At 42.8% G+C, this 25,673-nt stretch overlaps 1 protein-coding gene across 1 annotated transcript in view; it reads left to right on the top strand.

Moving 5' to 3' along the window:
- Positions 1-4,384: 4,384 nt before the first annotated feature.
- Positions 4,385-25,673, top strand: part of EPC2 (enhancer of polycomb homolog 2) — a 192,346-nt gene continuing 171,057 nt past the window's right edge. Inside the window, exon 1 of the mRNA XM_069225224.1 lies at positions 4,385-4,787. Coding sequence (XP_069081325.1) covers positions 4,635-4,787 — 153 coding nt within the window. The 5' untranslated portion in view covers positions 4,385-4,634. The remainder of the gene's footprint in view (positions 4,788-25,673) is intronic.

Here is a 25,673-nt window from a genome sequence, read left to right as displayed (position 1 = left end):
TCTAAGTTAGAGCTGAGTCACTCTTTTGCTTTCCTAGGTCTTCCTGCTTCTTCATTTCGGATCACCAATTTATTTACAACCAGGAGGACAGTCTTCTGAGACCGCCAACCACGAGAACGAAGTGGGCTGGGAGATACAGGTGACAAGCCAATGAGCAGTAGCCAGCAGAAGCCAGGGGGGGGGGGGGGGGGGGTATGGGCATGTGCGGCAACAGGAGGAGGGGCTTCTTTCAGCTGTTGCTCAGCAAGATATTCTCTTTACTTCTCTGATTTAGTTGTATCTTGATTATTCTTTCCAAAAGATTTGTACCCTTCTTTATCTGTGAACAAATTGATCACATTAGCTTCTCTGAATGCAAAACACACCCCTATAATATTTGTTCAAAATATCTTTTTTAGGTCTGAAAATATTATTTTCTTTCAGTTGCAACAATCCTTTCTTTCACATATTTAATGATTTGTGTTTTCTTTGACTGTTCAAAACACTTTATCTTTCAAAAGTCTGTATTGGTTTCTTTTCTTAAGGACTTTAAGATCTGCATTCATGCTTTCAAGGGTCTTTCTTTTTACCTTTCAGGTCCTTGTCCTGCGACAGATTATTAGAGCTTAAAGAACATTAAAATTAAACAGGTTCACATTATCGGATAATCTGATGAGCAGCTTTTGCTTTCTTTTTAACTGGAGTAATCTTTGTTCCTACTGAATGTTGACTCTTTTTTTAATGTTCTACGTTTTTATTTTACAATATGTTCCTGGGTTTTTCTTCTAAAAAGTGCAGCACAGGATTGCTTTGAACTGAAGCCAAGATCCCAATGTAATGGCAACAACACTCAGGTAAGTGTAGCTTGCAGGATTCTCTTCCTTGGAGGATTTGAGGGTAAGGTGCAAGAGACATGATGCTACTGCTCTGGATTTCTCATAGAACTGGCACTTGGCTGTTGCTTGGGCATGGCTTTTGTACAAAGTCCACACCCAAAATAAACACCAAAACTTGCGATATCTAATGAGGGTTCAAGCGAGGTCCCGCAAAATCTTGGCATGAATGCTCATTAAATAATTTAATTGATCGATTCACTACCTCGCCGCAAGCATCTTCCGATCCAGAGAAGGCAGTGGCCACAGATCATTAGCACTGTGGGTGAGGTGTGGAAACATGGCCAGCAGGGGCCCAATGCTGGCCTGACACAATGGTCATACATGCCAACAGATCAGATTCAGACGAAGGAGACACCATTTTTTTATACCAGAAATGGCTTATTTTACCTGTCTCCCACCTAAAAATGTCTCTGTTTCAGTAGAAGTCAATGGGGAGAATACAGTACCCCGAATTTCTTTTCCAAATCTCCCACTTTCCTGTTCTAAAATGTTGGCATGTATGTGGGGTTGTTGGGCTCGCATTACACATTACTCAATATGTAATATTTAAACGTCATACACAGCTTCTCTTACGTAGGAAAAGCTATATATTAATTTTAAAACAGAAACATGCTTACTGGAAGAGCAGAATTGACCGTACTGTATGATTTGGTGTTCTATAGGGAAAAAGCATAGAGAAAAAGCGTTCATTTGAGTTATTCAGTTGTTTTGCACTTTCAGTGAATATGTTTTTGATTTTTTTGGAAAGATGTGTCCGCACAAGTAAAGTGTAAGCAGTGACTCTGCATATTTCACCTAAGAAAGGACAGCAGATTGCATAAGGAAGGAACTCTTGTGAATTCTGGGTTTTGAAAACAATTATGTTAGTGCATTACCAGTTTAAAAAAATATTATTCTTGTGTGTAGTCACGTGTTCATAATACATGCAACATATGAAAAAAATAGTTTTAATTACATGTATTAATTTGCAATTATTTGTTGTACGAAATTGGCCAAACAATCAATGTGGCAGTCGTGCTGTTGGGCCCGGCTACATGTACTGGCTTTGGGCCAGCAGGTTTTCATTTGGCTTGTATAATCGAGTGAAAATGTAGTTTATTAGTTAATAAAAAACATTTAAGCATAAAAAAACATTTGAGCAACCGAATTGTCATAACCATTTCTATAAGGGCATAAAAACATGACACAAGCGCACACTTAAAACTTACATAAAATCTGACCATATCAGTGAATCATAAACACAGCACTTGGCCTCACCAAGCTCAGGGCATCGTATATTGATATAAACACAACACTTAAGCTTTGACGGATTCAGGGCATCAAATGCTTCATCTAAGGTAGCAGCATATTTAGAAACCTGGAACATGGCCACATAGATTCTATAGTACGAAGTGCATGACAAAGTGCTAAGTGCGACTTGTTCCCCTTCTGGCCCTGAAGACCTTGTATCTGTCCAGGGGACCAAATCAGTGCTCAAGCTAAATGGATTACTGAGTTAATAAGGCATAAATATTATAAAAGATCACGGAATAGGGCACATCCAACCAATCATAGCAGCAGATAATATACAAGTCATATAGAAACACCTTTACCCTGTCATAACATGGACGTGTGATAATTAAACTGTAAAGTGACAAGTGACTAAATATAAAGTGCTACCAGCATGAAGGGTAAACAGGTGTCCCTGCAGATCTTTGGGTCACTTCAGACAGGAAAGAGGGTATGATTCCTGATGCTTGCTAGCCTCGCTCACCCCCTAGCAGCCCACCTTTCGGGGGCCTAATGTGCCCAACTATGCTGGGCTATTTGCACCCTTCTCAGATTGAGGAAGATTGGGGTCCTGATTGAGGAGGTCCTTTACCCTGGTCTGGGCTTAAAAATGTCAAGGAATTGCACCAGCCAGCTATTCAACTAAATGTTTTTGGGATTTAAAGACTCCACAACTGCTGACCTACAGGTTTTTATACCTCAGGGTAAAAATTATTTACGTAGCAGGGCACTCTGATGCTCCAAAAGGCCTAGGCCGGGGCAAAGGATATGCAAAAATGTCTCCTTTGCCAGGTAACATAAATGACACGGCTTGTCATCTGAGTGTCACTCCTCTTAGGAATAAAGTCCTGGGTGGGGAGCAGCCCAAATCTCATTACCATAAATTTCCTCTTGAAGGACAGAGAATGTGCTGCTTCAAAATAGGGCTGTTCCTGTTGTACATCATAGGAGTTTAACACCAGCCCCCCCTATGTGCACGCTTTTGAATGTAATTGTATCCTCCAACTGGCTTTTAAGCTGGATACATTTGTTCACGGCTTTCTCAAAGATTTGCTCACTTGTATCTAGTTGCCATAATTGTGTAAGGCTGAGATCCTCAATTCGGTCCTGCAAAAACCTATTAAAGCCTCCTTTCCCCTTTTGAAGGTTAAATTCAGTCCAGACATAATGTCCCATGAGTCATTAGCACCGTGGGTGCGGTGTGGAAGCATGGCCAGCACAGGCCCAGAGCTGGCCTGACATAATGGTCATACATGCCAACAGATCAGATTCAGGCGAGGGAGACACCATTTTTGAATCCAGAAATGGCTTATTTTAACTGTCTCCCATCTAAAAATGTCTCCTTCAGTAGAAGTCAAAGGGGAAAATACAGTACCCCGAATTTATTTTCAAAATCTCTCACTTTCCTGTTCTATGATGTTGGCATGTATGTGCTGTTGTTGAGCTCGCATTATACATTACTCAATATGTTATATTTAAATTGCATACTCAGCTTTGCTTATATAGGAAAACCCATACATTCATTTTAAAACAAACATGTTTATTGGAAGAAGTAAACTGACTATACAGTATGATTTGGTGTTCTATAGTGAAAAAGCATAGAAAAAAACGTTCGAGTTATCAATTTTTTGCACTTTCGTTGCATATGTTTTTTAATCTTTTAGAAGGATGTTGTGTCCGTACAAGTAAACAGTAAGCGGTTACTCTGCAACTATCGCCTAAGAAAGGACAGCTGATAGCATAAGGAATTCTTGTGAATTCTGGGTTTTGAAAATACTGTTAGTATATGACTAGTTGGAAAAAGCCAATATTATTATTGGGTGTAGTCGCGAGTATAGAATGCATGCAACAAATGTAAAACTGATTTAAATTCCGTGAATTCATTTACAATTATTTCTTGCACGTAATTAGCCAAGCGATCAATGTTGCAGGCAGTCTTGTTGCTGGAACCGGCTAGACGTACTGGCTTTGGGCTACCAGATTTTACGTGGGCTTGTATATTTGATTGTGAACTGGGTCACCCGTGGAGGGCAGTGATGGGTGCATAGAGCCGATTGTGTACATGCTCCGGTAGGATCTGCTCTGGACTCAAGCAATATAGCTCCTCGTATAAAAGAATAGGTCCAGTCGGGCCTTGCTGCTGTCAGCCTGGTCCCTTTGAAACAACAGTAGTTCAGTGTACGCTGCGCGCGCACCCCTTGTGCAGCCGCCGCCTCGCGCTGGCTGCTGGGATCGCTCGCGCCTTGGTAATGTCCGCCATGTTTGCCATGGCGCAGGCAGAGAATCGGCCGAGCGGAAGCCGGAGCTAGGAGGGGGAAGACGCCCGGGCAGCCTGCTTCCTTCGTCCTCCCGCCATCCCCGGGGCCCTCATGAGCGCGCTGGGGGCGGCAGCGTGCGGGTGCCGGGCCTCCTTGTGAGCGAGACTTTTAAGTGATTTTACCCCTCTCGTCCCTGTCGGTGTTATTGTGAGAGGCAGTCAGAGGGAAAACAATGAGTAAACTCTCCTTCCGAGCGCGGGCGCTAGACGCCGCCAAGCCGCTACCCATCTACCGCGGCAAGGACATGCCCGATCTCAACGACTGCGTCTCTATCAATCGAGCTGTGCCACAGATGCCAACCGGGATGGAGAAGGAGGAGGAATCGGTAGGTTTATTTCTCATATTATATTTCCCATTTCTCCACCACCATTTGTAAATAGGGTATTGATATGCACGAAACCTCTTTACGTTCATGGGACTGCGTAGCTGTTATAATATGTCGTAGACTTACGTAACTAGAGTAGCGTAAGCTACTCCACTGACGTAGCCGCCATGTTTTGCGTCCTGACTTTACGTCCTGTGTTGTGATTAGCTCGGAGGACTTACGCTGGGGAAATAGCGTAAATGCTGTACTGGAATACAACGTTGGTGTGTGCTGTTTAAGCGCATGCGCGATTCAGTTTGACGGGCTAAGTGGGACCCTGGCTGGGGTTGAACTGTGTGTTGTGTATTATTATTTGCATTTAGTATTTTGACTCATTATCTACCGCACTGGGCCTTAAACGAAATTGCTACTTACACACCTGCTTCACTCACGGATGTTTACATCTGCACGATTGGAGTGATGTATTGACAGTGACACGTTGTGTACTTTAACCAATTGACATAGTATACTAATGTTAATGATTGCAAGATACTGGATTTGGAGTGCTTATTTACAAAGTGGAATGCATGTCACAGATGACAGGCGGCCCGGCCAGATGTTAACCTACTATGTGGATCTGTGTGGTCTTGCAGAAGTTTGTGTCTCAGACTTTATGACGTAAAATAAATTAATTACATTTACAGCCTTAGTTATATCATGCACCTACTTTGTGTTTTTCATTTAGCTCGTCCAAGCGTTATCGTCAATTAGATTCTAAATGAATTGAATCATGCATTATTTTCCTCGCTTGTTATATTTTTTTCTGTTGTTGACGAATAACTACAACTACAGAGGAAGCATATTATAGTCTCCACATGGGTGACCTTCCAGCCGCACATACTTAAGAAAGCTATGCCTTTAAAGTAGAAACACTGACATGCAGATGCATTATAATTACATATTATAATTGCATGCTACCTGCTGTCGCACCTCACCAAGCTGTCAGAGAAAACCGTGTAAACTACAGATGTACAAGTACTTTGAAATTTTGCATCCCTCTTTATCTAGAATAGTTGACATCTCGGAGTAAGGAACCATCTGCCCATTGTACATTAGATGTGCTATTTGTTTTTGACGTGTGCGTTATTAAGTACCTATTCACTAAAATGCAAAGGCAGAATCCCGACCAGAACAAAATATAGTTCATCTTAGCTAATGTCCTTGTTCTGTTTCCTTTCCTGGGTTTGAAGTTTGTCATAAATTGTGTGTTTTGTATTAACTACTTATATGTTGTAGAGGCGATAGTTGATCTTTATCCGACACGTTTAATGAGATTAAAACCAGCGGCTGATCCTTTGACACATGCGTGTTTTCTCGTGCGCCTTGGGGTTGCTGTCAATTTGAGCAGGGTGCTTGTCTACTGCCGCCGCATTGTTTGGGTTTGCTAGCAGACACGTGTCGCCTTCCATGCAACTGTTAAATACGTGTAACAGTTACTGCACTTTTACTTTACATCGTGTGTTTGAAGCCAGTATATATGTGTGGGGCGTGCGTGTTTTTCTTTTTTTTTTCTTTTCATGATGACTAGGGCAGATATCAGAGAATTGATTGGAGTTGGGGTTTTCAATCCTCGGGTGTATAAGGCACGTGATTTTTGTGGTAGTGAAAGAAACAAAAGTACTTACCAACAGAAAGGGATAGTATGCAATCGTACGCACGGGCATTGGCCGTGATTAGGATGATATTTATGGTGAATGTAGTGGACACAGACGATTTAGGCGTTACATTTAAATGTTTTGGTTACTGACTAACAATGCACTAATGGGAGGCGAAATGCACTTCCCCAGGCGCCTTTTTTTTTGTAAGTTACCCCTCCCACGATGTGCCAAATATACCATTACTGAAGCACAGTGGATGTACCCTACTGTTTTAATGGAACGTTCTCTTGCCCATGATATGTTTGCAGAGCAAAACATGTTGATGGTAGTGCATCTGCAAACGCATTTCCAGAACTTATTAATTAATTAATTGTGTATTGAGTAGTTTTAATTCAGTAAAAAACATTTAATTAGAACATCCTACACTCTTGTCACACCTACGATTCTTTTTACCTTAAAGCCCCCTTTTTTTAAATGTGGTAATATCCACAGGTGTTGTGCTTGTCGGAATCCTTATGTATATGTGCTGATAATATATTCATAATATTTACCTTTTGCAGTTTTCGTATTCTGTATACATGGCCAGAGACTGTGCAGTACCTAACTTGCAAGAGAGAGACGGAGTCTCCGGGATTACTTCATTACTCTCTGCATGCGACCAACTGCTGCTATGGTGACGAAAGCCTAGCTTGTTTTCTGGCGTTAGTTGATTTCCTTAGTACACTTGTTCCGAAGGCCTGTGTTGGATGTGTGCGTAAAAGTGCATGCTTTCGCTACTGATGATTTCTGGTATTTCAGTGTTGAAGGTGCTTCTTTGGTTGCTGCCCCTTAGCCACACAGTGTCGGTTCAGTTCGTTCCAGTATGCACTGTATCTTGATACTGAGCTTGTTATGATGTGCCTGAGTGATTTTAACTTTGTTGACCTCTCTGTTTTGGAGTAGAGTGTGCAGGGTTCATTGGCAAATGCAGTCGTACTCCTTTCTTGGATGTGTTTTGTTGTGTTTAGTGCTGCCTCCTTAACTAGGCTACTGCTGCTTCAGTAACTATACCAGTGCATTTTATATGCTATGCCTGTCTCGTTTGTATTGCCTTTCACTAGAAACATGCTGATCATGCCGACAGGGCTGCCCATCTCTGTTGTGTTGATTTCTCTTTTTTGGGGGGGGAGGGGGTACAGGTTTTCTCAGGCTTGTCCAGGTAGTTCATCTTAAAGTTTGGCTAATACAGTAATTGTATTTGGAGCGAAGCTGTGTGCAGTGCTTCTGTGGTGCACTGGGTGTCTAGCTGCTACACATGTTTTACTGCAGAATGTGATCCTGTACGCTGTGGAGTATCCTAATGATGCACACGGTTGACGGTGGGTTTGCAGGAGCTGCTGCAGTATAAGATCTCGGCATGCAGACTCTTATTCTTTCACGTTATGCAAAGTGTTTATTCATACAGGATGTGTGCTTGCTGAAAAATATCCCTGCAGTTATCGTTGATATATATTCTATGTATGGGTATTTTGCATTATGTTGACTTTGTCCTCGTGCATTTTATGCACATCTGTCTGTCGTGTGATTCTGACTTAATACACTCGGTGACTGCACGTTCTGACTGCTGCCTGTTTTGCAGGGTGTTTGGCTGTGCATGGCATCTTATGTTTTCACTGTATATTGGGCGTTGGACAACTTTAACACTGCACAGTGTTCAGCGTAGCTCATTGTGAAGCATAAGTTCTAGCTGTGCGGGGCCTTGCTGCACTCATATGTAGGGTACCTGGCTGCGCTTTAGCGCGCGGGAGCGAGTGGGGTGGCAGTAAAGAAATCACTAATGTACAGAGAACAATGTTTCATTGTGCATAAAGTCGTTATTTCAGGTGCACTGTGTTTTTTATGTTGCGTTTTTTCTGTAGTGGTAGATACAACTTTGATACGTTCGTGTGAAATATGTAAAGTCGACGCTTGATGAAAGGCCATGGAGTGCTGACTGAGGTGGACCGTTACTTCATCATGATGCATTTCTTTTTTTTAAAATTATTATTAAAGATGTATAATCTCTAAATTAAAGTAGTCTCACATGATACTTAAATAAGGGACACTAGTCAGTAAACATGGTGATTGGTGAAGCATATAAATTAGGCAACAGAAAGAAGCATGGGATATGCTGCTGGGAAGAAGCATTTTCAGCACGCTAATGTTTATGCCGTGTCAGTTAATTTGGACTGATAACATTATTTGGAACAAAAGTACTAAAGAACTTATTGATTACTACAGTGTGAAAATCAAATCCCAGTGTATTACTCAGTGCAGCAGAACTGAGACGAAAAAACTATTTGCTTTCATCTACACTGGATGTAACACTTGTAACTGAATGTAACAGAAAAATAACGTTGCGAAGTCCCTTCAATGTGGCTTGCACAAATGTAACCCCTATGTATCCTGGACTTGCTGAAATATCTTTCCGTTATTTCGAATGCACTTAAAAATACAATGTTTTAAACTTCCGCTGCAGCTGCACCGATTAGAATGTATTTACCATTGTTGAAGGATGGGCATCATAGTAGTAGGCTAGTGGGCTTTTCCTAAATGTGTACAATTTTCCAATCTAAGGTGTAAAGGTAAAGTCTGCTGCCGTGTCAGACGCTTTCTGTTGCGATGCAGGAGAGTTTTGGTTAACAGGTAGTTGATGAAAAACTTAGTGAGATTTGTTATGGGCGGACTTTTTGCTGCTTGTGGACAGGGCGAAATGTGTTAAAATTTGAAAATTTTCTATGAGTCACCATGCAGAGCCAGTCTTCGTTTATGGTCTTGTTCTTTCACAAATGGAAGATGCTTCTATCTGGTTCGTGCAATTATATGTAACATACAAAGCTGTACGGGTGGACTCGCTGGTACTTCATATGCAGAGTTTCACGCCATGCAGAGTCTCGCTGTTGCATTTAACACAAGGGGTGCCCCCTCGTTGCACAATACAAGCGATGGGGTGGTTATGTGGGAGTTCTTGCAGGTGCGTGGTGTGATGCGTGTTTGTGTGCTGTCCGTTCCGCGTGGCGGGGTGACTTGGTGCGCAGTGTGCGTCTTGTCAAATTGCACAAGAGTCTCGCTGTGCAGTAACTGCTCGTTGCTCTGGTCAATCTATGACAATTACTAAACAGTGCAGCTCATAATGCTTGGGGATCGCAGGCACTGACTTGTGCCTCGCCGCTGAACCGGAGGCATCTCGCTGCCGTGCTCCGCGCCACTTCACGCTCTGCTCGCAGTCTGACAGGTAGGCTGCCTTCGCCCCGTGCTCCAGTTCAGCTTAGAGCAGCTGTTGTAGTATCTGAACAGTTTCCTTGAATGAATGTCTCCACACGCGCTGCCACGCATTGGTGGTTGTTGTGTTTTTTTTATTTTATTTTTTTATACCGAAGGTGGATTGGCTGCAGCTGTCTGCCGCGAGGCTCTCTGATTTGCCAGCTGTCCCAGCTTTCCAGGCTGCTAGTGGCTTACGTTTTTGGAGCTGTCATAAGTGTGACGCTCGGCTCTGCTGATTGGCTCCAAGGAGGGAGGGGCGGGATCTGTCAGCAGAGTGTGCCGGGGCCGGCTCAGCTGATACTATCTGCTGGTTCTTGTGAGTGGGCTCCACTCCCGGAGCCGGCGAGTGCTCTCCTGGCCGCAGCGACCTGGCCTAGAGTATCGTCCCCCAGAAGGGCCTTGTCCGCCGGCAGCAGGATGGCATGTACTAGTTAGGCTGCCGCATTGTGGCAGCGCCCCGACGACGGCCTGGGGCTGGATAATGTGCACCATCGCAGACCCAGCACAGGTGAACAAGCGGAAACTGCTTTCATTTCTATTAATAATTATTATCGGCATTCAACTTACCTGCTTACGTGTCTCGTAGTAACCGTCCGTTCAGCGCACTCACCTTTTTGAATGTAAAAATACGCAATACATGCTACTTTTCCTCTCAAATAGGTTTTCATTTTGTAAACCGATAATTCAAAACTGTTGCAATTACATTATTTGGTTTTAAATCTGGAGTTCATGTTTGTTTTTTTTTACGCTCAACTTCTCTGCTAATTGGTCCCTGGAAGTAACTTCTTCTGGAAGGCTTTAGCTGTTAAGGAATGCCATGTTACCACAATCAAGGGTGGTGTTAATAATGTGGCAAATAACACCCCCACTTGAAACTTGCTTTCATTATTTAAAAAACTCAAATTCAACCAAGCAACGTGAGATATTTCATCTATGAAATAAAGATATGTATTTAAAGGTGTATGCTTATTTCTAGCTTAACTCGTGAACCTCAACAACATTGCGTGGCGAGCTGTTTTCTGGCCAGTCATACATTGTATTTAACACTATATTATACATTACGAAAACCTGAAGTTTCTGTTTTTTCGTGCAGGGCGACTCTTGTGCTAAAAATAATTAACTGTGCCTACAAGTGAGTTTGTGAGTCTTCTAGTGGGCTGGGATATATGAGGACTTGTGTTGAGTGCTTAAGTGCAGGCTTTGTATGGTTGCACCAAGCTGTTTGGCTGGCTATTAGGACTTGTTTTGATTGTTAGTTTTTTAAACTGTCGTCTATTGGCAGGCAGTAATATTGCATTAGCAGTTACTAAAATATTTTTTCTCTGCTCCACTGCAGAACTCAATCATGCCTTTAGTCCGTGTATTGCAGGAAGACTGTCCAGAAAGGAAAATCTTCTGGGTAGAATGACAGTTTGCTGTTTCCATTTATTTACTTTAATCTTTTCCTTTTTTAAAAAATATATACACAAGGCGGTTCCAATGTTTTAGTCTTTACGCAGTAATAACTCACCAGTGCTAATGAACATTTGAATGACTCGTTACATGCGCATGTCCCACAACAATGGAAAAATGCTGTAGTTAAGCCTTTATTAAAGAAAAAAAAAAGAAAAAAAACAATCTTGACACAGCTCCACTATCTAACTATAGATAGTTGTGTCAAAAATAATAGAGAAACACAAACTCTCAGCTCTCAGGTTTTCTAGAGGAACATAGTCTTCTACATAATACCCAAATGGGATTCAGACCGCTTCACAGCACTGAAACAGCCTTGTTGGCTGTCACTGAAGACACTAGACAATGTGTGGATGCTGGCGGATATGCAGCAATCATTTTATTAGATGTAAGCGCCGCTTTTGATACAGTAGATCATAAAGTTCTTCGCAGAGCCCCTCATTTGGGAATTGAAAGTACCTGCTGTAATTGGCTTTCCTCAAATCTGAGTCAAAGAACTTTTCAAGTCCTGGATCAAACCTATTATTCTGATACCTTCCCGCTGACCTGTGGGATTCCACAGGGTTCTTCATTAAGCCCTATGCTCCAATATTTATATAGCCCCCCTGGCAAAGATTGTGGAACCCCATGGATTGTCTCTTGTGTCTTATGCTGATGACACTCAAGTGTTTTTTGTCTTTTTTCTACTGGGACCGGCTCAGATTTTAACACTCTCTCTTCATGCCTATCCAGTGTCGCTAAATGGATGGCGAACTTCAAACTCAAGTTAAATGGGGAAAAAACAGAGGTTATGTTGGTAGGACATTTTTTATGTTTGAAGCCCCTTGCCTTCGTCTCAGCTGGACTAAATGACCTTCCCTTGCCCAAAGATAATATAAAGAATCTAGGTTTTTGGCTGGACTTTCTCCTCACAATGGAATGTCACTCGAAGAAATTGGCGGCTACTTGCATTTACTTACTGAGGATCTGTAGGAAGATTTTCACATTTCTTCCCTTTGTAGCTAGGAGGCTCATTGTCCAGGCCCTGATACTGTCTCGCCTAGACTATGGGAATGTTTTGTTCTTCAGTTCTCCTTTCTATATGCTAAAGAGACTACAGGTGGTGCAGAATGCTACTGCCCGCCTTCTAGCGGGTACCCCGAGACACCACTCGGCTAAATCTGCTCTGGGTTCCCTTCACTGGCTCCCCATTGAACAGCGCATTAAATTTAAAGCCGCTTGCTACGTGCATTGTGCACTCCACAATAGGGGTCCGGCCTTTCTCAGGCATATTATAACTCCTTACAACCCTCAGAGATCACTCCGATCTTCCTCCGCTTCTTTGATCACTATACTTCGGTTTAATAAAGTGAGATGGGGAGGGAGGCCGTTTTTGCCTTCAAGGTGGGTCACCTATGGAATTCTTTACCACTAGAGCTTCGATCAGAAGACTATGAACGTCCCTTTCGTAAAAAGCTCAAGACCTTTCTTTTTCCTTTATAGCCTGTCAGCTTTATTTGTACAATGGTCCTGCATTAGCGCTGGGAGGCCTCCGGGTAGCCATGCACTCTACAGATATCTAATAATAATAAATACAACAAACCAACAATATCAATGCTCGTTTTGACATTATTTTTGTAATACTTTATTGTTGGGAGGAGCTGCACAGTCAGTGCCACAAAAATGCGCTAATAGCAAAATCATATTTTTCTAAAAGATGCACATGTAGTCTCTGGCTGTTGACATGAGCTACCTTGTGTACACATGTACTGGTGAAAGAGCAGAATAATGCCAAAGTGAAATGAGTCTGGGGCTGAAATGGGCTGATCCAGTGTGCCATGGTGTTTGCTGGTGTGGATGATTTAAAAAAACAAAACAAAAAAAAGAAAAACGGAATGATGTAGCAGCCAACAAAAATCACCTGGTTAAAAGCCCCTGTGATTATGTGTTACAATTATAGATTAAGTAAAATTAAAATGTCTTGGCAAACCACACCTAATACATGTCATCCAGTTAACTTTAACAGCTACTTTGATGTTAAATGTTGCCACGCAGTAGTTTTAAGTTGATTAATAGAAAATGCAGGCAGTGCTTTCTTTATCCCAGACCACCAGTGCATTTGTCAAATCATAATTGCTATTTTACTTCACTATATTGGAAAACCTAAAAGCTACGGGATGCAGCTAAATAATAATAAAAATAAATATAAGCTACTTGCATTTAAAAAAAAAAAAAAAAAAAAATCTCTTTATATTTCTTACTATAGTACCATGACTGTAAACAGCAGATTCGTCCTACATTCTTTTAACGGATCATTTAATCACTAGCTTATTGAGTATGCTTTCATTAAGGTGTTGAGTTGATCCATTTTTCTCCTAGATAGTGGTGACTAAGTGAGGCAAGAAATTAAAAGTAGTCTAATCTGCTGCTATTCCATTGGCCTGCTTTCTAAGTGAAGGTGACCATTTCTTGCTCCTGCTTGTAGCTGGCAAAGTTAACTCTAGGTTATACCTTTCTCGGTAGAGTAGAAATAATATTAATTACAGTCACCTGGTGGGCTTTATTTACAACAGTTTTTGTAATGACTCTTTGAACCCCACATTTGCAAATAGCTTAATTTAAAGGGATTTTAATGCCCAATGATGCCTCCTAAGTGCAACATTACCAGCCACACAAAACAACAAATTGTATTTCCTGTTGAAAATTGTAACCACTTCCTTAACCGTCCTATAATATAGACGTGAACTGTTTTCATATGATTATGGTATATGCTAACCACAAATGTTATGGATGCCAAACTCCATTTTTGCACCCAGCAGTTGTGCTGCATTTTCAATGTCCCCCCCCCGCTTTTAGCCTCCAAATAATTTTTTACAGTTTTCTTGCGATCTTGGAAAGGGCCTCTATTCAAAATGGAAGCACATTGGAGAGTGCTTTTTGTTTTAGTTTTGGATGTTTTTCCTAGCTATGTAATTTCACAGCACAATTGACTATTGTTTACAGCCAAATATGTAGCTCGATTTTTCAAACCTAGCATTGTAGGCTAATGCTTTAAGTGGCTCTTAAATGAAATGGTGATACACTTGAGAAAATTCTCATTACATTTTTTCTTTTCCCGACTTTCAACATTTTTGATGTCTTTATTGGAGATTCCTTTGCTTCAAGAAAAAAAGTCTAACCACTATTGAAAACTGGTCAGTTGTTTCTTGCTATACATTACGTTATCAGGATGTACTTTTTTACATACATCCGAGTACTAATTTTTTTTTTTTTTTCCTGAGAAAGTGGAGTAGTGCTTGGGCATAGATCTACTGTACCTGATTTCCACTTCATTCCATTCTCACCCCTTCATCTCTGCTCCAAAATAATTTAAGGAATTGCTCATCTAATGACCCTTGCTATCCACCAGAAGGTGTCCATTTCCCCATATTAATAGATGTTAACAATCCAGGGAACATTGCAGTGGACGAGAGAGAATCTCTCATGTTTTGGCTAAAACATTCCTGTCATGAATATTTAGTGTGAATCATTATTTAAAATGCTTCAAAAAGCCCTTCGTTACCAGAGTAATTGCAATATAGTCTGGGCAGGTACATAAACATAGGCAGTAGTAGTAAGTCACATAGAAAAGCCTGTCTGTGCTCTTCAATGAAAGTGTTCTTTGTTAAACAAAGTGGGTGCTTTTTGTAACGTAGGTTAATGTGAACTGACCTGTTTTCCTTTTGCGCCTTTCTCAGTGGACATGCAAGTATGAAATTGACTCTTCAAAAGTGGATAGAAAGATTCAGATCATAGGACTGCAGGTTGCTCAAAGTTCTGCTCCCAGTCTCCATTGTGATTCACATTAGACTTTCTGTGGATATTAGCTTGAATAAGCCAAACAAGGTTTCACCACGTGGTCTTCACCTCGCAAGGGAATGTGTGCGCTGTTTTTGTAAATTTTTAATCTTTTCTGATGCGTTAATGGTGTGTTTGGGTGAAGGGTCAGAGCTGATCACGGCTGAGGCTCTTAATGCAAAATGCTTCCTGAATCCATGCTATATAGTTTACATTTTTGTTTGTGTATCTGTAACCCTGTATTTAGTCCCACCTCTCCTCTATATGTTCTTTAATCTTTGGCCAGGTTATGTTTCACCCTCTACATTACTTTGAGTGCTCTAATGATTATTTGCAGACCGCTGAGTACAGTCCTTTTGTGTTGGTCAAGGTGATGTTTCTCCTATCTGTACCAGGGCAGTGGAATAAAAAAAAAATATCTACTGGTCCATGTGACAGGTCGCTTCTTAAATCTAATTGTCCTGTAAATAAAATCTACTTGTCCCTTTGGTGCCATGTAGCGCAGCGACAAATTATGACAGCAATCTCATTATGTAAGAACTCTAATAATAACCTCTCTGATTATGCCAGGGCTAATAAAGACCTACTATGGTAGTTTCCTTTATTTTGCCACCTTTCCACAGATCAACATACTTGGGCTGGAGGAACTAGTAAGTAATAGTTCCAAGGCTGGAATGCCTTTAAGTCTGTGGAAACCTACTAACTTGCATGTTTAAAGGATTTTTACCAGCTCTTTAATCTTTTCTGATACGGAGAGAGTGGAAATGTACTACGAACAAGGGCAGAAGTAGAAGTTCTTCCGGGATTGGTAAAAAAGTGGTTGGAGGGAAAGTGACCTTGTAAATGCTCAATAGACTTTCGCTTTAGGGGAACACATGCAAATTTGCTCATGCTAAAATACAGTTCACAAATATTTTCTAGGAGTACAATCTTCTTGTCTATGCTTCTAAATTCATGAAAGCCACTAATGGTAAAGACATATGCCATGGGTGCAGTTTTGTAACTTTCATTAAGAATTGGACACCTAATTTTGTCTGGCATTAACCAAGACATCTTGTTTTTATGAAAATTCTATTTCGCTCTCTCTATTGTCTGGCTTTACTGTGAGTGATAGCATTCTACTCTTCCACAAGCAGCATATTGGCACGCTAAGCAGTTTTGTTTATTGCAAGGAACCACTGTGGCAATGTGTGCTTTCTGAGATCAAAAAACATTTTTCACTTTTTGACAATGTTGGTTACAATGGTGAGGGCCTGGTAGTCCCCACAACAATAAAGTGTTATAAAAGCCATGTCAAAAAAAGGCAAGCATTGACAAAACAGAATGACCATGAATGTCAGATTGGATGGCTTTGCCTGTTTATTTTGATGTGTCCTATAATCTTATAGAAAATGCTTACACTGATTTTTCCATTATGAATATTTTTTTGAAATATTAGAATGCATCAACACTCTTGCTAAATGCTTCAAAGAAATAGTATCTAAAATTTCACAGTAATTTAAGAAAACCTTTTTTTTTTTATTTGCATTTTTTCCCTGAACATTTTATTTTGAAAGCAAAAAATCATCAATCTTGCTTACAAGCTTCTGCAAACATTTGCATCTGATCAGAGCCTTCTAGGGGCATTATACATAGCCACATACTAAACTTTACAAACGTGTATGTACACTTTTTAGTTAGACCACGCAAGCACTCTGACCTGCTGGAATCTGTCTCTGGGCTTTTAACCACGCCCACCGCACGCCCATCACTATCACTCGTTTGTGGTCTTGCCTTTCAAAATTCCCTTATTATTGCTAAATGCTTTAAGTTTGTCTCTCCTTGGGGCGGTTTGGTTACCGCCTTGGACACTGTCCCTGCTACACGCATAATTGCACTTTTGCCGATATGTTTGACTGAGAGCGAACTTCTTTTTCCTTTTGTGTCTCTCCTTTACACTCATGGCAGCTGTGGCGCCTTGAATTGGCTCGCTTATGTCAACTGCTCTACTTTCATTTTCAATTTGTGCTGCAGGAGGTTGGGCCTACCTGTCCAATGACAAAATAAATATGAAAACATGTTGTCCTTGACCCCAAACAAACTGTAATGGGTGACAGATAATACGAATTCCAAACCCTTGCTCTAATTTGGTGGAATACAGTGCGCTAAAAGGACCATGAAGCTAGCAGTAGAGCTATAATATGTCTAATAGATGCTGCGTTCAGTATTTCTTGCAGCTGGGGTTGTGGAAATTTTATATAAGGGGTGCATTGCAGAACTGGATTTCTGTTTCAGCGAATGCTGCACTGGTCTCCCATTCCTTCAGTGCTTCAACTGCCAAGCAAATCCCAATGACACTGAGAACCGTAAAATAGTAATGGAACAGGGGTACCTTAACCCCTTCGCTGCCAGGCCTTTTCCCCCTCCTGTGCCGAGCCTTTTTTTGGCTATTTGGAGCAGTTCGCGCTTAGGCCCTCATAACTTTTTGTTCACATAAGCTACCCATGCCAAATTTGCGTCCTTTTTTTCCAACATCCTAGGGATTCTAGAGGTACCCAGACTTTGTGGGTTCCCCAGAAGGAGGCCAAGAAATTAGCCAAAAAACAGTGAAAATTTCATTTTTTTAAAAAAAATTGGAAAAATGGGCTGCAGAAGAAGGCTTGTGGTTTTTTCCCTGAAAAGGGCATCAACAAAGGGTTTGCGGTGATAAAATCACCAGCTTCCCAGCTTTCAGGAACAGGCAGACTTGAATCAGAAAACCCAATTTTTCAACCCAATTTTGGCATTTTACTGGGACATACCCCATTTTTACGATTTTTTGTGCTTTCAGCCTCCTTCCAGTCAGTGACAGAAATGGGCATGAAACCAACGCTGGATCCCATAAACCGCAACATTTCTGAAAAGTAGACAAAATTCTGAATTCAGCAAGGGGTAATTTGTGTAGATCCTACAAGGGTTTCCTACAGAAAATAGCAACTGAAAAAGAAAAATATTGAAATTGAGGTGAAAAAAACATCAATTTTTCTCTAAGTTTTACTCTGTAACTTTTTCCTGCAATGTCAGATTTTCGAAAGCAATATACCGTTACGTCTGCTGGACTCATCTGGTTGCGGGGATATATAGGGCTTGTAGGTTCATCAAGAACTCTAGGTACCCAGAGCCAATAAATGACCTGCACCCTGCAGTGGGTTTTCATTCTATGCCGGGTATACAGCAATTCATTTGCTGAAATATAAAGAGTAAAAAATAGCTATCAAGAAAACCTTTGTATTTCCAAAATGGGCACAAGATAAGGTGTTGAGAAGCAGTGGTTATTTGCACATCTCTGAATTCCGGGCTGCCCATACTAGCATGTGAATTACCGGGCATTTCTCAAATAGACGTCTTTTTTACACACTGTCTTACATTTGGAAGGGAAAAATGTAGAGAAAGACAAGGGGCAATAACACTTGTTTTGCTATTCTATGTTCCCCCAAGTCTCCCGATAAAAATGATACCTCACTTGTGTGGGTAGGCCTAGCGCCCGCGACAGGAAACGCACCAAAGCGCAGCGTGGACACATCACAGAAAACAGACCTGTTTTTAGCAAAGTGCCTACCTGTAGATTTTGGCCTCTAGCTCAGCCGCCACCTAGGGAAACCTACCAAACCTGTGCATTTCTGAAAACTAGAGACCTAGGGGAATCCAAGATGGGGTGATTTGTGTGGCTCGGACCAGGTTCTGTTACCCAGAATCCTTTGCAAACCTCAAAATTTGGCTAAAAAAACACATGTTCCTCACATTTCTGTGGCAGAAAGTTCTGGAATCTGAGAGGAGCCACAAATTTCCTTCCACCCAGCGTTCCCCCACGTCTCCCGATAAAAATGATACCTCACTTGTGTGGGTAGGCCTAGCGCCCGCGACAGGAAACACCCCAAAGCGCAATGTGGACACATCACAGAAAACAGACCTGTTTTTAGCAAAGTGCCTACCTGTAGATTTTGGCCTCTAGCTCAGCCGCCACCTAGGGAAACCTACCAAACCTGTGCATTTCTGAAAACTAGAGACCTAGGGGAATCCAAGATGGGGTGATTTGTGTGGCTCGGACCAGGTTCTGTTACCCAGAATCCTTTGCAAACCTCAAAATTTGGCTAAAAAAACACATGTTCCTCACATTTCTGTGGCAGAAAGTTCTGGAATCTGAGAGGAGCCACAAATTTCCTTCCACCCAGCGTTCCCCCACGTCTCCCGATAAAAATGATACCTCACTTGTGTGGGTAGGCCTAGCGCCCGCGACAGGAAACACCCCAAAGCGCAATGTGGACACATCACAGAAAACAGACCTGTTTTTAGCAAAGTGCCTACCTGTAGATTTTGGCCTCTAGCTCAGCCGCCACCTAGGGAAACCTACCAAACCTGTGCATTTCTGAAAACTAGAGACCTAGGGGAATCCAAGATGGGGTGATTTGTGTGGCTCGGACCAGGTTCTGTTACCCAGAATCCTTTGCAAAGCTCAAAAATTGGCTAAAAAAACACATGTTCCTCACATTTCTGTGGCAGAAAGTGCTGGAATCTGAGAGGAGCCACAAATGTCCTTCCACCCAGCGTTCCCCCACGTCTCCCGATAAAAATGATACCTCACATGTGTGGGTAGGCCTAGCGCCCGCGACAGGAAACGCCCCAAAGCGCAACGTGGACACATCACAGAAAACAGACCTGTTTTTAGCAAAGTGCCTACCTGTAGATTTTGGCCTCTAGCTCAGCCGCCACCTAGGGAAACCTACCAAACCTGTGCATTTCTGAAAACTAGAGACCTAGGGGAATCCAAGATGGGGTGATTTGAGTGGCTCGGACCAGGTTCTGTTACCCAGAATCCTTTGCAAAGCTCAAAAATTGGCTAAAAAAACACATGTTCCTCACATTTCTGTGGCAGAAAGTTCTGGAATCTGAGAGGAGCCACAAATTTCCTTCCACCCAGCGTTCCCCCACGTCTCCCGATAAAAATGATACCTCACTTGTGTGGGTAGGCCTAGCGCCCGCGACAGGAAACACCCCAAAGCGCAATGTGGACACATCACAGAAAACAGACCTGTTTTTAGCAAAGTGCCTACCTGTAGATTTTGGCCTCTAGCTCAGCCGCCACCTAGGGAAACCTACCAAACCTGTGCATTTCTGAAAACTAGAGACCTAGGGGAATCCAAGATGGGGTGATTTGTGTGGCTCAGACCAGGTTCTGTTACCCAGAATCCTTTGCAAAGCTCAAAAATTGGCTAAAAAAACACATGTTCCTCACATTTCTGTGGCAGAAAGTGCTGGAATCTGAGAGGAGCCACAAATGTCCTTCCACCCAGCGTTCCCCCACGTCTCCCGATAAAAATGATACCTCACATGTGTGGGTAGGCCTAGCGCCCGCGACAGGAAACGCCCCAAAGCGCAACGTGGACACATCACAGAAAACAGACCTGTTTTTAGCAAAGTGCCTACCTGTAGATTTTGGCCTCTAGCTCAGCCGCCACCTAGGGAAACCTACCAAACCTGTGCATTTCTGAAAACTAGAGACCTAGGGGAATCCAAGGAGGGGTGACTGGCGGGGCTCGGACCAGGTTCTGTTACCCAGAATCCTTTGCAAAGCTCAAAAATTGGCTAAAAAAACACATGTTCCTCACATTTCTGTGGCAGAAAGTTCTGGAATCTGAGAGGAGCCACAAATTTGATTCCACCCAGCGTTCCCCCACGTCTCCCGATAAAAATGATACCTCACTTGTGTGGGTAGGCCTAGCGCCCGCGACAGGAAACGCCCCAAAGCGCAACGTGGACACATCACAGAAAACAGACCTGTTTTTAGCAAAGTGCCTACCTGTAGATTTTGGCCTGTAGCTCAGCCGCCACCTAGGGAAACCTACCAAACCTGTGCATTTCTGAAAACTAGAGACCTAGGGGAATCCAAGGAGGGGTGACTGGCAGGGCTCGGACCAGGTTCTGTTACCCAGAATCCTTTGCAAAGCTCAAAAATTGGCTAAAAAAACACATGTTCCTCACATTTCTGTGGCCGAAAGTTCTGGAATCTGGGAGGAGCCACAAATTTCCTTCCACCCAGCGTTCCCCCAAGTCTCCCGATAAAAATGATACCTCACTTGTGTGGGTAGGCCTAGCGCCCGCGACAGGAAACGCCCCAAAGCGCAACGTGGACACCACCAAAATTTTGGAAGAAAACAGACCTGTTTTTAGCGAAGTGCCTACCTGTAGATTTTGGCCTGTAGCTCAGCCGCCACCTAGGGAAACCTACCAAACCTGTGCATTTCTGAAAACTAGAGACCTAGGGGAATCCAAGGAGGGGTGACTGGCGGGGCTCGGACCAGGTTCTGTTACCCAGAATCCTTTGCAAAGCTCAAAAATTGGCTAAAAAAACACATGTTCCTCACATTTCTGTGGCAGAAAGTTCTGGAATCTGAGAGGAGCCACAAATTTCCTTCCACCCAGCGTTCCCCCACGTCTCCCGATAAAAATGATACCTCACTTGTGTGGGTAGGCCTAGCGCCCGCGACAGGAAACGCCCCAAGCGCAACGTGGACACATCACAGAAAACAGACCTGTTTTTAGCGAAGTGCCTACCTGTAGATTTTGGCCTCTAGCTCAGCCGCCACCTAGGGAAACCTACCAAACCTGTGCATTTCTGAAAACTAGAGACCTAGGGGAATCCAAGGAGGGGTGACTGGCGGGGCTCGGACCAGGTTCTGTTACCCAGAATCCTTTGCAAAGCTCAAAAATTGGCTAAAAAAACACATGTTCCTCACATTTCTGTGGCAGAAAGTTCTGGAATCTGAGTGGAGCCACAAATTTCCTTCCACCCAGCGTTCCCCCAAGTCTCCCGATAAAAATGATACCTCAGTTGTGTGGGTGGGCCAGGTGCCTCCAACAGAATAAGGCCCAAAACTTGTAGAGATACAGGGGATAGTACTGCGAGTTTATAAGGACATATTCTTTTATACATCTTTAGACTGACTCTGCTTTGGGGACCCACATACGTGAGGTGTCATTTTATTTGGGAGACTGAGGGGAACACTGGGGAGTAGGAATTTTGTGCTGGAGTGGTGATCGTACGAAGAAAAGTCAGGAAAATATGCTTTTTTTTAAGCACATTTTGAGGTTTACAGAGGAGTCTGGGTAAGAAAATGTTGGGGGATCCACGCAAGCCACTCCTCCCTAGACTCCTTGGGGTGTCTAGTTTTAAAAAATGTCTGGGTTTGGTAGGTCTCCCTAGATGAAGGCCGCACACAGGACCAAAAACATAGGTGCCCTCTCCCCCCCCAAACACAGGTAGTTTTGTAATATATCGTTTTGATGTGCCCACATACGTCCGTGATGTGCCAAACACTAAAATTTTGAAAAGAAACACACTTAGGTTATGTGAAAAAGACCCCTCACCCACCAACCAAGTTGGTGGCATGCTTCATCATCGGGGTCCCACCTGAGGCACCTAGCGTGTCATAGGTGTGCTGCGACGCCTGATTACAGCGGAGCAGGTTTGGTCATTTTTACCACACATACTGGTTGGATTTGGCACGAGGGTGAGTGATGGTTCAGTGGATCAAATTTTACTAACAAGAGCTTTCACAAAAATGAAAAGCACTGTTAGTAACTGAAAGGCAAAAAACTGAACCAATGACTCACAGCTTGTGAGCTGTAAAGCCGCGACAAGGCACCAACCGCTTTACAGTCCATTCACACAACTTTCATACATGACACACACAAGGCCATTCACACCGCCAGCCACGGGCCCAGCACATTACAACACTCACATCGACAGACAGCGCCACTCAAGGGCCCATCACTTACATACGCCCACATGCCTGATACAACAATCACACCAGCTGATGGGAGTGTGTGGACTGGTGTTTGGCTTGCAGTGTGTTGCAGTAGCCAACATCAAGTCAATATGTACAGTCTCAGCCAAGCCCCACTCCACACACAATGGCATCATATTTTTTTTTTTTTTAACAGAGGAACCCCTAACTAAGTAGAAAGAATTACAAAACAACAAACACAAAAGCTCTAACTAACAACATGACAGAAATGCTAACCATGAAACTAAACACATGAAAATACAAAACAGACATGAGTTTACACTCATGGTTGTTCCCAGAAATTCTTCTGGGTGTGGTAATTCTTAAAACAAGCACCGACACACAGCCCAGGCTTTGAAGGACAATCTGGGCAGTACATTCGAGACTCCCTCCGGATACCTCTTCGAAAACACACTCTACATTTCTTAGCTGGAAAGTCTTTTTTGGGTGTGGGAGGAATGTGCTCAGCAAAGTGGCGATCTTTCAATCTAGCCACATCCTCCACCACTGCTTCTCTAGGAACTCTGGCCTGTTCCACCACAATAAGGCTCTCTATCACTGACTCCTGAAATTTCACAAATGTCATCTTTGAGTCTGGAGACCTATCCCTAAACACAATAAAAGCATTGAAGGTTGCTAAGTGGAAGAGGTGAAGTGCAAAGCATTGAAGGTTGCTAAGTGGAAGAGGTGAAGTGCTAACTTCTTATACCAAACATAAGACTTACGAATAGCAGTATAAGGTTCCAACCTCTGGTCAACTCTATCTACACCTCCCATGTGCTTATTATAATCTAAAATGCACACAGGTTTGCGCACTTCAGCAACCTGGCCCCAAACAGTCACAGGGGAAGTACTCTCATCATGGATGGTACTTAGCATGTAGACATCCCTCTTGTCTGAAAATTTCAAAGCTAGCAGCTCCTCGTTCCGCAAGGCACAGCACTGTCCCCTCTCAAGTTTTTTACAGACAAGCTCCCTTGGATAGCCTTTCCGGTTAGAACGGATTGTGCCACAAGCAACTGTGTCCACTCTAAACAATTCCTTGAACAACTGCACACCAGTGTAGAAGTTATCTACATACAAATGGTGACCTTTGTTGAACAGTCGTCTACCAAGATCCCACACTATTTTCTCAGTAACTCCAAAAGTGGGAGGACAACCAGGGGGGTCAATATTGGAATCCCTACCAGTGTACACACGGAAACTATACACATATCCTGTCCTACTTTCAGACAGCATATACAATTTAATTCCATATCGTGCCCTTTTGCTAGGAATGTACTGCCTAAAAACCAAACGACCCTTGAAGAGGACCAAAGACTCGTCCACACTTATCTCTTTGCCTGGAACATAGACCTCCGAAAACCGATCTACAAAATGATCAAGGACAGGCCTAATCTTAAAAAGACGGTCAGAATCTGGGTGATCTCGTGGCAAGGCTAATGCATTGTCAACAAAATGCAGCATCCTAAGAAGAAGCAAATACCGATTACGACTCATGGTAGCTGGAAATATAGCTGTTGCCATCAAGGGACTAGTAGACCAATAAGAAGCCAGTGACGGCTTCCTTATCAACCCCATCAAAAAAGTCAAACCCAAAAACTTTTTTAGCTCCTCCAAATTTGTGGGAATCCACTGGGCAGCTCTAGAGTGTGGCCTAAGTCTAGCAGCGTTGTCCCTCAAATGCTGCTCCGCATACAAATTAGTCTGCTCAACAATCTCTTCCAAAAACACATCATCCATGAATAACTCAAAGAAATTGATAGGCATAAAGTTCTCTGTATTGGCGTTACACCCCGGGAGACCAGTAAAGGCAGGCAACTCTGGCTGCTCCATGTTTGGGGCAACCCAGACATCAGGTCTTCTAACGGGAAACCTTTCAGCCCCAGGTTGCTGCACTATTGGCACATCAATGTCCTCCTCTAAAACAGAACCTTCATCTGCACTGAGTGTGGCTTCATCATCAGAAGATTCCCCTCCAACAGAAACATCACTGCCAGAATCTCTGACTTCCTCCTCTGCCTCAGATGCAGAGTCCGTCTCATAGTCATGATCAGACTGTGACTCAAAAAGCATACCAACCACCTGCTGAGCGGTCATCCTGCGGCTAGCCATGATCTCTCCTGCTAAAATTAACTGGACAAATTCACCACCAACAACCAGCACTGTGTAAGACAAGTAACAAAGTGTAGCTTTGTTAGTAAGAGTTACAAACTCAAAAACTATACCGCTCACTTGCCTGAAAAAGCTTGATTCACCAGCAACTACACAGCAATCACCAATGATATCCCACTAAAAAGAAAGAAAGAAAGGCAAATTAGAAATAAGACACAACAAATATCATTGTGCACAAACCTAAGGACAATTTCACACACAATCCTGCATTTAGTACACCCCCTACAAACATGTCATTCATGCATGGCAACAATACTCCTTTGGAGTAAATTGTTTTTACTTACCTAAAACATGCAACTGTGCAAACTGCAGGTCAACCACCGCCAAAACCGCAAGGAGCCACAGCAAATAAAGCAAAAGCTTTGAACTAGAACAAAAAGGAGGAAAACATTTTTTATCACAAATGCAAAGACTTCTTCAGTTGACAAACACCCCACCATCAAACATTTTAGAAATTGGTGCCTAAGTGGATTCTGTCATAGGGGCAGATGGGCCTACTAAAAAAATAGGCCTGTCTGCCCCAAGGAAGCCAGAAAATACCTTTAGTACTGTGTCCCCATGGAGAGCGACCCTTGCCAAAGCGGACAGCCCTCAAACAAAAAAAAACAAAAAAAACACACACAACACTATCCCTGGTGCCTAAGTGGCTTCTGCCCCCTTGGGGGCAGGTGGGCCTAAGAAAATAGGCCCATCTGCCCCCAGGGGGTGTAGAAATGGCCAAC

The sequence above is a fragment of the Pleurodeles waltl genome, chromosome 3_1 (assembly GCF_031143425.1).
Source record: "Pleurodeles waltl isolate 20211129_DDA chromosome 3_1, aPleWal1.hap1.20221129, whole genome shotgun sequence".
NCBI lineage: Eukaryota > Metazoa > Chordata > Amphibia > Caudata > Salamandridae > Pleurodeles > Pleurodeles waltl.
Note: the sequence above shows the minus strand (reverse complement) of the source record. Positions and strands in the feature narration are given on the sequence as shown.